This window comes from Anopheles ziemanni, chromosome 2 (assembly GCF_943734765.1).
Source record: "Anopheles ziemanni chromosome 2, idAnoZiCoDA_A2_x.2, whole genome shotgun sequence".
Taxonomy (NCBI): Eukaryota; Metazoa; Arthropoda; class Insecta; order Diptera; family Culicidae; genus Anopheles; species Anopheles ziemanni.
The window spans coordinates 64,873,636-64,886,149 of record NC_080705.1 but is presented as its reverse complement, the minus strand read 5'-3'; the positions used below and the strand labels follow the sequence as shown (position 1 = coordinate 64,886,149).

Sequence of the window (12,514 nt, the reverse complement as noted above, 5' to 3'; positions counted from 1 at the left end):
TCAGCGCCTGTCAGGCGATGTCGCGTTACGCGACGGTGCAGTCTGGAAAACGTGTGACAGATTCTAGAAATTTGGATCCCATTTGACGGATTCTAAAGATTTGATTCGATTAGGATTTGTATCAGATTTGATTGGTTTGGGACTCGATTTGATTCGATTCTGACTTGATCTTAAACTGTTTGAATCGACTCACAATGATTTGAGTCGAATTAGTCACATAACTAGCCGATCTGGAAACAATGTAATTGATTTAAGTTTACTCAAATCGAACGCTGGGTAGAATGTCCAATGGACATAGATTGAGTTTTTTGCGCGATTTGCAAGTTAGGCTCTAGAAAAATTCCTGGAACCTATTTTTTACAAAGAAATACAGTAGAATGTCCATTATCCGAGTTGTTCTACCCAACCAAACCCATTTCATCAGGACCAGACCATTTTTACCGGATTCTGAATCGGATTCTGGGGATTCAGATTAGGATACACAATTTCCAGACCGACATTGATTTGTTTACATGATGATGATGACGATGAAGATGATGATGATGATGCTGAGTTCCACCGCTTACCTCTACATAGGTTTAAGACGAACACGACCCCGGTTAACCACCCCGAGTCGGTCGATCCAAGCGCTGCTATCGAACACTGGCCACCGATACTTTGTTACACCCGGTAACAACCGGCGATCGCCACGAAGTCCAACCGCCACCGACCAACTATTTACACTGCGTTGCAGTTTCTGTGCCTGTCGATAAGGGTTATTGTCCCTTCCTGTTTTCTTTCCTGCCCTTTTCCTTCCATGTTTGTTGTTGTTTAAACACTTCACTTCGATTCCGACACCCAAACCCGCGAAAGCGTTATTCTTAACTCGCTGCTAGTTGGCCAGGCTTGCACAGTCAACTGTAAACAGTAAACAAACAAAGGTTTGACAGCCAGTACCTCTCTCCACTGCGGTGCCTCCCAAAAAAAAAAATATTGGTAGGTAATGAGGAGTCCATGCCTACCAAAAATACACTTGGCAAGGTTCTTTTAGGTAGGCATGTACACCTTTGGTAGGAACGTGCAGCAAGGTTCTCCTTGGGAAATTATCAAACGGGAGGGGGCAATGGGCCATTACTCTCCAGAACAATCGTATCCAACTCTGCTCCATTCATACAACGGTTGCCATTGGTTGCACAAGGAGGTACATCTTAGATTTCCCAACTAGCAAAAGGAGATCACTTTCCGTAGTAGGGCAGTTATTTTCGCACAGTTTTGGTTAACACCGCCAGCTATCAATGATTGATAGTGTGGTGAAACCCACCAGTACTACTTAAGGGACCTGATCTTGTTCCTTCCCTACAACGGTCCCGAGCAATCACCTCGAAAGGTAAGTCCCCCAATATCATAATGGTACCTATCGCGAACCAAGTTAACAACCGGTCGATAAACATATCGACCGATATAATGACAGTAATGGCGGAATGGTATCGCAACGCATCAAATTTATCAACCCGTAAAAACGCGTGTACAATTGCCATGGCTACCGTACAAATCGTGGGAAAAAAATCTAGCAGTTGTTAAAAAAGTCTTTAATTTGCATCGCGAACGAAACATTTTTTTTATATCGACCGATATATTTAACTACTGCCTCAACCCATCCGATATACTAAAAAGAGCTGTTGACCGTGGTAAAATTTATTTTAAAAAATGTAAAAATGTTATTCTGTGTTAATTTTTCGCTTCTTATTATTTTTTAACCATTTTAGCCCATCAAAAAAATTATTTTTCTGGTGAATTTTTTTTTTTTTTTTAATTTGTTTTTTTTTATTTAACCGCCTACACGGGTAGTTATTGTAGTTTTATATTCAAATAACAATTGATTGGATTGTCGTATCAGCATGAAACTTTTAGAATGCCTAGAAATAGTAATTTTCTATCGTTCTGCTAAAGAAAACAAGTTTTTAAACAAATTTAAAAAATTTTTATTTGCCGTTGTCGGTCGATACCCCTCAAACGTTCCGTATTTCTCGTACTTCGGACCAATTTTCATTTTATAGAGCTGTCGGATCGATTTGTAATTTTCAGTGAAGATACTTAAAGGTGTTTTCCAAAATATTGTATAACTTTTATAATTTCAAAAATTCATTAAGTATATTAATTTGAGGTTCCAAAAAATGTCAACGATATAAAAAAATAGTATTTTTCTTTTGTACAGTTATGCATTGTGTTCCCTGTTCTTATAAATTCACGTATTTTGTTTTTTGGTTCGTGCATTAACACCCTGACCCTTCTCAATTTTTCTTCCGCCAATAACCCACGCTTATGCTTATGCTAGTTCCACTTTGGCAAGGATTTCTTCAAACAGCCTCTTCGGAACTCGGTAATTGTTAATGAAGCTGAAAAAGGAACATGTTAAAACAGTGGCAACGATTGTTGAGCCAATATGCTTACGTTTTATCCGATAATTCAAGCGGATCAAAATGCTTCTACAATCGCCTATCTCCTCTTCATTCTCCGCATCACTTAAAAAGAATAATGAATTTATCATTCTAATGTTTTGGATGCTTCAAGAACTAAAATGCTTCTCGATACGATAGAAGTCGCACTAATTGTAACGTTGTTAAAAGTAAACAAACTCTAGGTTTCCATGGTAATTTGACAGACGGCGAAACCACTCGATAGGTATTTTTATGGGTTGTTATGATTTTACCGACTGCTCAGTTGAATACATTCGCGATACCAATTCGAGTAGATAAATTTATCGGTCGATATAATCAAACGGGTTGGTAAATTTTATCGACTGCTTTCGCGATAGGTACCAATATGACGGATTGGGATTCGGATTCGGAGATCCGGATCTCAGAATGGATTTGAATCGAAAGATTCGAATCCCTGTAGGGATTCAGTTTCTCCATCACTAAACCTAGCAACCAATAGCACGATGTGTAGAACGCAGAGGATCAGTCATAAACTATGCTTTGACAGCTGGTGATGAAGATTTTTAAAAAATCGTTGGGAAAGGAAGCAAGCACATAAATGAAAAACATTGTATTTCTTCAAAACAAGAAGGCACGATGAGGATAGGTTGGGGCTGGAAGGAGAGGACAGAAGGGGGGAGGATGGTATTTTCACGGATTTCTCTAGCAAATCGCGATCAAAGATGTTTTTGCTAAACATACGAAATCAGTCCAATACAAGAAACGGCTTCGTCGAAACATTTCAGTATATCCAAAGAACTTTGTCTAAAATAATTATTTAAAGTACAGCTTACCTTATCCAAAAAACTGTGTCTAAGAAGCATGTAAAAAAACGCTTTGAACAGCGCTGCATTCCTTATCAGCTTCATTGCGACAAATTTATGCTGCGATAAGGGGTCGAGTGTCGTTTGTATTTGTTGCTCATGTGGTCATGCTGTCCCCATACAGCTCAAATCCAGTTTATAGATAATCGATCAATCAAAATATCTGACTAATGCGACAAGCTTATTCAAGTCCACGCTTATCGTTAACGAACGATGAGAAATCCTTCGAAGTATTGGTCGTGTGGAACACTTCTGATAAGGGAACGTGATTTCCGAGTGAACACATTCCGGGTTATCAGTCGTCTGCAATGCCATCTGGCACATTCGGGATGGAAGTCGATAGCATAATCATTTCTTTAAACGCATGTTACCAATCGACAAAGGAAAAATTTCGATAAACCACCAGGTTCCTTACCCATACAGTCTGCAAAGAAGAAGCCAACAAAGGAGATTTGGTTTTACATTAATTTCCTTTACCAAACACTCATTCGACAGATTCACTGGTAAACACTAGTGTAAACACGAAGAATTTCACTTAATCCAATCGAAGTCGATTCAATACGTCAGATTCTTGATTATAGGATAAAGATGATGAGATTTAACTGCTCTGCTGCCATGTCCTCGTGGCGCACAGGTTTGTAAATACTTTTCAATGGGTTCGCTCGCCTAGTACTAGCTTCTTTGGGGACGCGGGATTGCTCAGCCCCGTGAAATCGATGCTATCTGCTGGTCCACAGGTTGTATGCCGATCAAGTTGCCGGTGAAGGGCAACAGAACCTTGCAGTTGAAGCACCATTGCAGAAGGAATATTGCGAACAGAAATAGGTCTACGGAAGAAGAAAGTAGGTCTTAGTTAACGTGACTCAATTCGGCACTCCTAACGTTGCTTACGAATGGTCACACGTTCCCAGCTTTCCACCATGTACAGCTCTGTTATCATGAGATATCGAAACCACCAATAGTTGATAAAACTCAGCACTTTATCAAGTAGTTGATTCATAATTATATTACGATTCTAGCGTAGTCGAGGGCTTGGATATATTGTTTATCACCGGAAAACAGCAAACAGTTCGTTCTGGAGTTACGAGCAATCTTCGCGACCCTTTTTCTTAAAAAAAAGCATTCCACCAATTGACAAGTTGATCCCGGATCAATGAGTTTATGATACTGTGTTGTAGCAAGGATATACATGTAAAGTGTACTGTAAACCCATGTTCAAGATAGCTTGTAATGAGTCCATTCAAATTAGTTTGAAACTGAATCTAGTTTCACCCATCATTAAGGTGTGTCTACACGACAGCAATTATTATGGCGTTATCACACTGGTCATCTATGGTCAATGGTGGCATGGAAAAAGCACTGGACTGTCAAACGAGGGGGCCGCTGGTGCAATGAGCTTGCTCAATACACCAGTTTGACAGTCCAGTGCCATCGCCAAGCCACCATTGGTGATCAGTGTGATAAGGCCATTACAAGTAACTCAAAGTTAACATATGTTAACTATTGATATCGTTCTCATTCCTATTTTTTAAAATAAGTACGTAAATTGATAATATTATCAAATATTCCACTTATTCATAAATTAGTGTGAATTAAAACTGTTGCCAAGTAGGAAGGTAAAACAAGATATAAAAAACAGATATTAAAAACGAGATTCAAAAACAAGCTCAGTTCAACAACTAAGATATTAAAAACGAGATTTAAAAACAAGTTCTGTTCAACAACTTACACATGATTGTGCTGCCTTGTTTGAATAAATTAAAGATAATTAGCCTTAGCACGGACTTCTGTCAAATTAATCCGATCGAATTGAGCAGCCAATTTTCGTACACATCAACGAACCGAACCTTTGTTTCGAACAGAGTCCGTGGTATCTGTGGTGAATATCTAATTTGAAGATTAGTAGTAAGTAAAAACTGTTGCACCACACTTTGGATGTGATGAGCTTCTACTAGCTACAGTAGCGCGTCTCAAACTTATATTGCTTGAATGAAGTGGTGTACAAACTTATCCTCAGTATACCTTCAGTCTAGTTTTTTATTTTAAAATTTTTGGTAATATCCAAAAATTTAAAGAAAAATAATCCATGGTGTGGACGCACCTTCATACAATTTTCATAAACACATTGACATCTGGAAGTGACAACTATGACAGTTCACCAAAAGCACCAGGTCGGGTAGTTCGAGCATCGGGATCACGCATTTTTGTGAAGGAAAAGTGTTCGTAAACGGAGTGGAAATTATCCTTCCAAATAAAGTAATTTGATCCCGAGAACCCCAGTGGCCTGCGGATTAGTCGGCCTCTATATTCCAACTGCTTTCTCCCGCTAGTAACTGATCCTCCCGCAAGGCAATGGCAACCCAAACGGCATCGGCAGCAGCCGGCAGTGGCAGCGGCAAACCAAAGGAGAAAAAAAGTCAAGAGGAAGTCTACGCCGAGTTCCAGCAGCTGCGGAATCAACAGCGAAATCTGGTCAATAATCTGAACTCGATCGAGATGGACCTCAAGGAGCACAAGTAAGTGGGGGTGAAAGTGTTCAACCGCACCGCCGACATTGCCTTATCTGGCCACAATTTTGGGCATATTTGTAATTGTCTAACCTCAATGTTCTTTCTATCCACCCTCCTACCTGCTGCATTTAGAACCGTCATCGACACACTGAAAACGGTTGAACCTAGTCGAAAATGCTTCCGATTAATTGGTGGCGTGCTGGTGGAGCAAACAGTAGAGGTCGTCCTGCCACAACTCGAACAAAACAAGAACCAGCTGGAGAAGCTGATCGAAGAAGGCAAGGATCAGATCACCAAGAAGGGGTTAGAGATTAACCAGTTTAAGGACGAAAACAATATCAAAGTGCGCGGTCAGGAACCGTCGCAGCCAACGGCGAGCGAAAAGGAAACGAGTGATGATAAATCTTCCGGCAACCGCAATGTGCTGGTTGGCAATCTATAGAAGGTCGAACACTACTTACACCACCCACTCGCCCCGATCGAGTTGAGCTTCCGTGCGATCGGAACTGGCCAGTTCGGAGGGGGGATTTGTCAATCTTCTCCTTGCTCGCCGTCCGCTTATCTTTCTTTTTCGTGCAAATGAATTTATTTTCATGCCGTTGGAGCTATCTCGCCGGAGTCATCTAATATCGCGGAATGAGTCATCTGTACCGCTTGCCCCAAAATGTTCGTGGAAAGCGTCTCATCCATCCCGAAGGTCACACCGGATAATCGAATTAACGTACGCGCCAAGTGTCGTTGCAATGTCGACTGCAGTTTTGTGACCCATAATTCACGCTCACACACCGATCCGCACGCGCACATCTCTTTTCATCGACATGGCAAAAGTTCTTCGGCATTGTTCTTGATTGTTAATTTAAATTCGACTAACGAATAAGAACCATTAAAACAAACACGATGCAATCGCAATATCTTTAAACTAAGGTGTTGTACGTGAGTGCTTATATCACAGTGTCGCGGGTTACTTGTTTCGTCGCCTTGGTATGGTATAATTAAGCAACAAAAGGTTATATGTTAAGAGAATATTTATTTTACCCCATTAAAACTGGCTTACATCTAATATAACTAACGGCTAAACATGAAACTTAAATGCACCAAAAATACACCATGTTTTAAAAGTTGTTCGCTTGTGTATATACGAACAGCAACAGCTTTCCCCATTCGACGAATCTCGCTTACAACGCCTGCTGAATTGGTTGCCCAGGAAACAGGAACACAACACACCAAGGTAGCTACACTAGTCCTTCCACAGTGTAGTGTTTAGCAGTGACGTGATAAATTTTCAATGCTTGTTTGTTTTGAAGAAGAAATTGTTCTGCCCACCCAGGATCACCATGATGGAACTGCAGCTTACTTCCGGTGAGAGTGAAAGCTTCTTTCATCTCACCATCACTGGGCAGCTGGAGTCGGCCTACTTCCCGATGGGCCCCGACGGTAATGGATTGTTCTGCCGATACGACGTGGTTGCCGGTCCGGATTGGGAACTCGTGTCCGGATTGCATTCAGCCGTCACACAGAGTGCCCGCACCGAGTCCGACTATCGCACGGTGGTGTTCAATATGCCGATCGAGTTCACAATGAAATCCACCAACCCGTACGGCTGGCCGCAGATCGTTTTCAGCCTGTACGGTGCGAACCTGTGGAACGTGGAGACTAACCGCGGGTACGCCAGGGTTCACTGTCCGCTCAGTGGGGCTGGAGGTGATGGGCTAACGGAGCGAACGATGCGTGCTCCACTGTTCATTCCCAAGTACGACAACATGTGTTCGGCCGCGATGAGCTGGCTGAGCGGTGTCAATCCGGAAATGCGCGATCCAAAGATACTGGCCGATGGGTCCAAGCATAAGGGTCTTTCGGTGGAAACGTACGGCGAGCTGGTGGTACGATTGCAGGCCATTTCGCGCGGTAGCAACCGGATGGCGCTCGACTGGGGCCAGGCCACTGTGGATAACAAATTCTAGGATAACAAATTCTACGCATTGCTGAACCGAAACGAGAACGATGATGGCGGGATCGTGGCGATAAATGGTGACGATTGTTGATGAATAAAGACACTTTACAGGCTACATGATGGGAGGTCTTGTCTTTTCTTCTCGCTCGCTAAATGTACATCGGAACGAACGGTTCGGTCGTAACGATTGGGTCCGTTCGGTAGCCGCGCGTTGCAACCGGCACACGATCCGGTTCGCGGGATTCCATTGTACGGGTCTCGAGCGTTGGCTCGTGAGTGAACTGCTTCCGATAGAACTCGCTCTTGCCGCCCGTTTTCTCCACCAGCATGATATTCTTGATCAGTATCTCGTGCGAAACCGCCTTGCACATGTCGTACACGGTCAGCGCCGCAACGGACACCGCCGTCAGTGCCTCCATCTCGACGCCCGTCTTTCCGTCGCACTTTACCTTCGCCAGGATGTGCACCTCGTTGGTGGAGCTGTTCAGGCTTGTCTCGACCTTGATGGACGACAGTGGAATGTTGTGGCAGAGCGGTATCAAATCGGACGTCTTCTTGGCAGCCACGATCGCGGCCATCTGCGAGATCGAGAGGACGTCGCCCTTCTTCAGTTCGTTATTTTCGATCAGCGCCGCAATGGTCGGCCCAACGTACACGGTGGCCTGTGCTTTGGCGACCCGCTTCGTCGATACTTTATCGTCCACATCAACCATCGTCGCGCGACCCGTGTGCTCATCCACGTGACTGAGTGAGGAGTAGTGGCGCACACCGCCCAACGCGCCATGTGCCGCCAGTGCCGGTGCGCCTGACAAACGGTGAGATTTTACAAATGGAGTTGTTGCTAGTGCTGCTGTTTCTGTGGGAGAAACACGAAAAGTTGGATTTTAATTGCGCGCCACATTCGATGCATTTGGTGTCATGGACATTTGCTACCCGTAAGTGGTAATGGCTGTGTGTACTTAAATATTCTAATGACTTTTGAACTTTTTGAACCTAAGGGCCTCGTACAATGCATTGTGGCCTAGTTTTTCTTTTTTTTTTATTTCACACAAAGTAAACCAAAGAATATCGGGGACCCTGGACGGACTTTGACCAGACCGTGAATCTTAAGCGATTGATTAAAATAAAGTAATGACCGAACGATGCATGCTTCGAGGTCACCGTTGTTTATGCTGATCAACGTTTTGCGCATTATGTAAACACAGTATGCGTCAGGCAAACAGGTTCGAGATATCGGTTCTGTGTTGGAGAGAAAATCGAAGAGGAAAAAAAAAGAATATATTTAACAGTACCGAACCAGACGGTAACCGTGTTGTGTGCGTTGCCTTGCTTCCGGTTAACGTTCTCTGCCGCGCGGGTTCGCGAAACATTCCACCATTGCGTTTCATTTTGGCGTACCGCACAATCTTTGACGCACACAAACTGCGATTCTGCACTGCCTGCCTCTTTTGGCCGATGTTTCAGAAGAGCTTCGCGTCGATCAAGTGGCCTTTTTCTGCTATCCAGTTTCCTTTCACGACCGGCACCACACGCACACCGACGGATGAGATATGTAAACACCGGACCTGAATCGACGGTGAAGTGACTCACACTGGGCCTGAACCAGCGGCCATTTCGTCAAAAAGATTTTTAAACCGTTTGTAAAAATAAACTTCTATTCCTACTCTTTGTTTTACGGCTGCGAAATTGAGTCCTGACAAGCGACAGGGTTTGCTTAGATTAGACGCATGGCAAACATTTACACATGGCATGTGACTTTTTCAAATGCATATTTAAAATATGTCGGTTTTCCATTGGTTACTTTTGAACGTTTTGCAGAATTTGATTGCATTTTCGTATACAACCAAATTTGAAATTACAATGTTAGATTATTCAAGTATTATGGAGGTAAAGAACTGATCTAAATGCAGAGCTTTAAGTTTTCTCCGACGATTGAAAAATGTAGTTTTTGGAGCCCATAAATGCTAGTTCGTCTTTATGTGCACTTTTTTCCGTTTACAGTAACCATAGTTCTATGGTCTCACGAACACTGAATCATCTCTGATCGTCAATGAACGATGTCTTCTCAGCTTTTTATTAAGCTGATTGGGTTTTTTCTCGTTACTCCGTACACTAAGCGCGCTGGAGGTCATAGAACCTGCTTTCTAATGTTCTCTACAGTGTTCATGATTGAACGGACGGTCTAGTTAGAGTTGGTTAGGTTGCCACCAGTATGGCCTCGGGATCGCCATTTATTCACCCCGTCCGCCAAGATGGAAACGTTCCCCTGGCTTCTTACCCTGGTGGAGCTACAGAATAGCCCTGTTTCGTGTATGCATCGGTCCATCTATGGGTACGGCGTTGTGTCCTTTTATCGTCTCCGGTCTCCCGCCGACGCTACCCACCGATCAGTATCATCGGGCGGTTTTCCATCTGGGAAAGATTAAGCATGCCTGCGAAAGGGGGAGTGGGGGTAAACAATTAAGGGGAGCCAGTTGAATCGGGTGGCACCGAAAAAGGAATTCGCTGATTGGCGTTTATGACCGCATCCGATAGAACCCGTTTCCGGACCAACTAACCTGCGTGCTGCTTCTTCTTACGCTTCACCGCAGCCGAGATAAGACACCGCAGATCGTCCTCGGAGCACCCGGGACTGCGGAGTGCATCGCGGAGCGACACCTCGGTGTTGCCGAACAGGCACACCTTCAGGTTCCCGTCCGCCGTAATGCGCAACCGGTTGCAGCTGCCACAGAAGTGTTCCGTCATCGAGGTGATAAAACCCATCTGGCCCCGGTAGCCCGGCACCCGGTACGCCTTGGACGTATCGTTCGGCCCGTTCGGCAGGGGCTCGAACGCCGGATAGCGGGCCCGGATCGTGTCCAGCATCGTCCGGTACGAGACCATCTTCTCCGTCTCCCACCGGTTGCCACTGAACGGCATGTACTCGATGAACCGCACGTCCACATCGCGATCCTTCGTCAGCTCGACAAAGTCACAAATTTCGTCATCATTGAACCCTGCATGGAGGGAGAGGAAAAGGCAAGAATGGAGACGACACAGCACATTGGACATGCAGCAGCAAGAAGGGCCCGTCCGAAATGTGTGAATGTGTGTCAGGGTTCTCCTGCAGTGCCGTAGGACAGTGGCACAGAACAGTGGCAACATGCAACCCGGGGCTCACGTACCTCAACAAAGACTGGAATAAAGTGTGATCGTGTGAAATAAACAAACACGATCAACAGCTATCCGATAGGCGAAACATGCCAACGGACGATCAAACACGCCTACGAAGGTTATCCCTTTGACACCAGAAACCGGATTACATAAGGGCACAACTGAAGCGCAGCGGAACTGAAACAAGCACGAGAAGGTTCCCTCCAAGAAAGGAAGTACAAAGACGGAACTATGTTCGATTCGAATGATCTTTGACTTCAACAACTACCAGTTTCCAGGGACGTTTAAGTATTTTGCAAATCAACCACACTTTTCTTCCCTAGCAACGATACCACGTGCAGATGCACTTGAACCACCACTTGTACAACAAAACAATCGCTAACACCTCACACACTCGAAAATTAGCTTGGAATTAGATTATGCCGATTGAAGTACTGTCTTATCCACAATAATCACATTCTGTTATCAAATATTTATGTTTTAAACTAAAACTGACGGTCGAACTGTTTCCTTTTCGCATTCGTTCGTGTTCTTATCACTTTTAAAAGTCGTTGATTTAAAGATGCAACCGTGGTTCAACACACACTTTCTATGCACTTCATTAAACTTTTGGTAGTTCATGTTTATCAGTTTCAAAGTTCTCACAATCATCAGAAGAACCAAAAATAATATGCATTGTTCCAGGTTTTCCAGTCCTCGTTTTGCGACATGATTTCCGGTGCACTGCACTGTTTTGGACCACAAATGCACACTGCAGTAACACACACAGGCACACACACAAACACACCCGAAAAAGAACCAATAGGAACCTACCTTTCATGAGGACACAGTTCACCTTGGGCCGGTAGCCGAGCTGGATGGCCAGGTCGATGCCGGCGATCACACGCTCCCAGCCCTTCCGCCGGGTGATCTGCTCGTACCGGGCCACCCGGAGCGTGTCCAGGCTGATGTTGAGCGCATCGAGCCCGGCGCGCTGCAGCCCGACGAGCTGTCGCGTCAGCATCAGTCCGTTGGTGGTTATACCGACGCTCTCCAGCAGCGGGTTGGCCTTCAGCTGGCCGACGATCTCGGTGAGGTCCTTGCGTACGGTTGGTTCGCCGCCGGTGAGCCGTATCTTGCGTACACCTTCCGCGACGAAGAGGTTCGCGAGCCGGATTACCTCGGCGCTGGTTAGCAGTCGCTCTTTCTGGGTCAACGGCACGCCTTCCGCGGGCATGCAATACTTGCAGCGTAGGTTGCACCGCTCGGTCAGCGATATGCGCAGATAGCTGTGGAAACGTCCGAAACGGTCGCTCAGTGGTGACGAGAGGAGTTTTTCGCGCTGCTGCTCTGCTACGGTCACGATCCGATCGCGTCGAGCTGTCGATTCGTTCTGAAAGTAGGTAGCAAGGAAAAACGCCAACGTTAGTACAGGCCGATGGAACGCTCACTCTTGTTTACGGGCCAGCAGCCCGCGGCTGGCCGGTTCTTGTTGGTGTTGTTGTTCGTTCGTTCGCGGGGTGGCGGCATTGTCGATGTCTACGTTATATTTGTAAACAACGTAGTAGCACAAAACGAGCATAACGGCACGTAGACACCAGTTGCAGCACGCACACTCGGCAATCGGAATGGCCGTACGAA

General features: G+C 44.9%; 4 protein-coding genes across 4 annotated transcripts; 2 read left to right on the top strand and 2 right to left on the bottom strand.

Annotated features, from left to right (window-relative positions):
- Positions 1-3,706: 3,706 nt before the first annotated feature.
- On the bottom strand, positions 3,707-4,398 carry LOC131281359 (uncharacterized). The gene is made up of 2 exons (XM_058310685.1): positions 4,172-4,398; positions 3,707-4,107 (listed from the first exon to the last, which is right to left on the bottom strand). The coding sequence occupies exons 1-2, from the start codon at positions 4,278-4,280 to the stop codon at positions 3,980-3,982; spliced, it is 237 nt and encodes a 78-aa protein (XP_058166668.1). The 5' UTR covers positions 4,281-4,398; the 3' UTR covers positions 3,707-3,979.
- A 1,042-nt stretch (positions 4,399-5,440) lies between these two features.
- Positions 5,441-6,726, top strand: LOC131283124 (probable prefoldin subunit 2). Its single transcript, XM_058312699.1, has 3 exons — positions 5,441-5,536; positions 5,611-5,796; positions 5,923-6,726. Exons 2-3 carry the CDS (start codon positions 5,633-5,635, stop codon positions 6,230-6,232), a joined length of 474 nt encoding a protein of 157 aa, XP_058168682.1. The 5' UTR covers positions 5,441-5,536; positions 5,611-5,632; the 3' UTR covers positions 6,233-6,726.
- A 398-nt stretch (positions 6,727-7,124) lies between these two features.
- LOC131283123 (B9 domain-containing protein 1) lies at positions 7,125-7,751 on the top strand. Its single transcript, XM_058312698.1, has one exon. It carries the CDS (start codon positions 7,125-7,127, stop codon positions 7,749-7,751), a length of 627 nt encoding a protein of 208 aa, XP_058168681.1.
- A 51-nt stretch (positions 7,752-7,802) lies between these two features.
- LOC131289180 (molybdenum cofactor biosynthesis protein 1) lies at positions 7,803-12,238 on the bottom strand. The gene is made up of 2 exons (XM_058318392.1): positions 11,708-12,238; positions 7,803-8,597 (listed from the first exon to the last, which is right to left on the bottom strand). Exons 1-2 carry the CDS (start codon positions 12,108-12,110, stop codon positions 7,891-7,893), a joined length of 1,110 nt encoding a protein of 369 aa, XP_058174375.1. The 5' UTR covers positions 12,111-12,238; the 3' UTR covers positions 7,803-7,890.
- Positions 12,239-12,514: the final 276 nt, after the last annotated feature.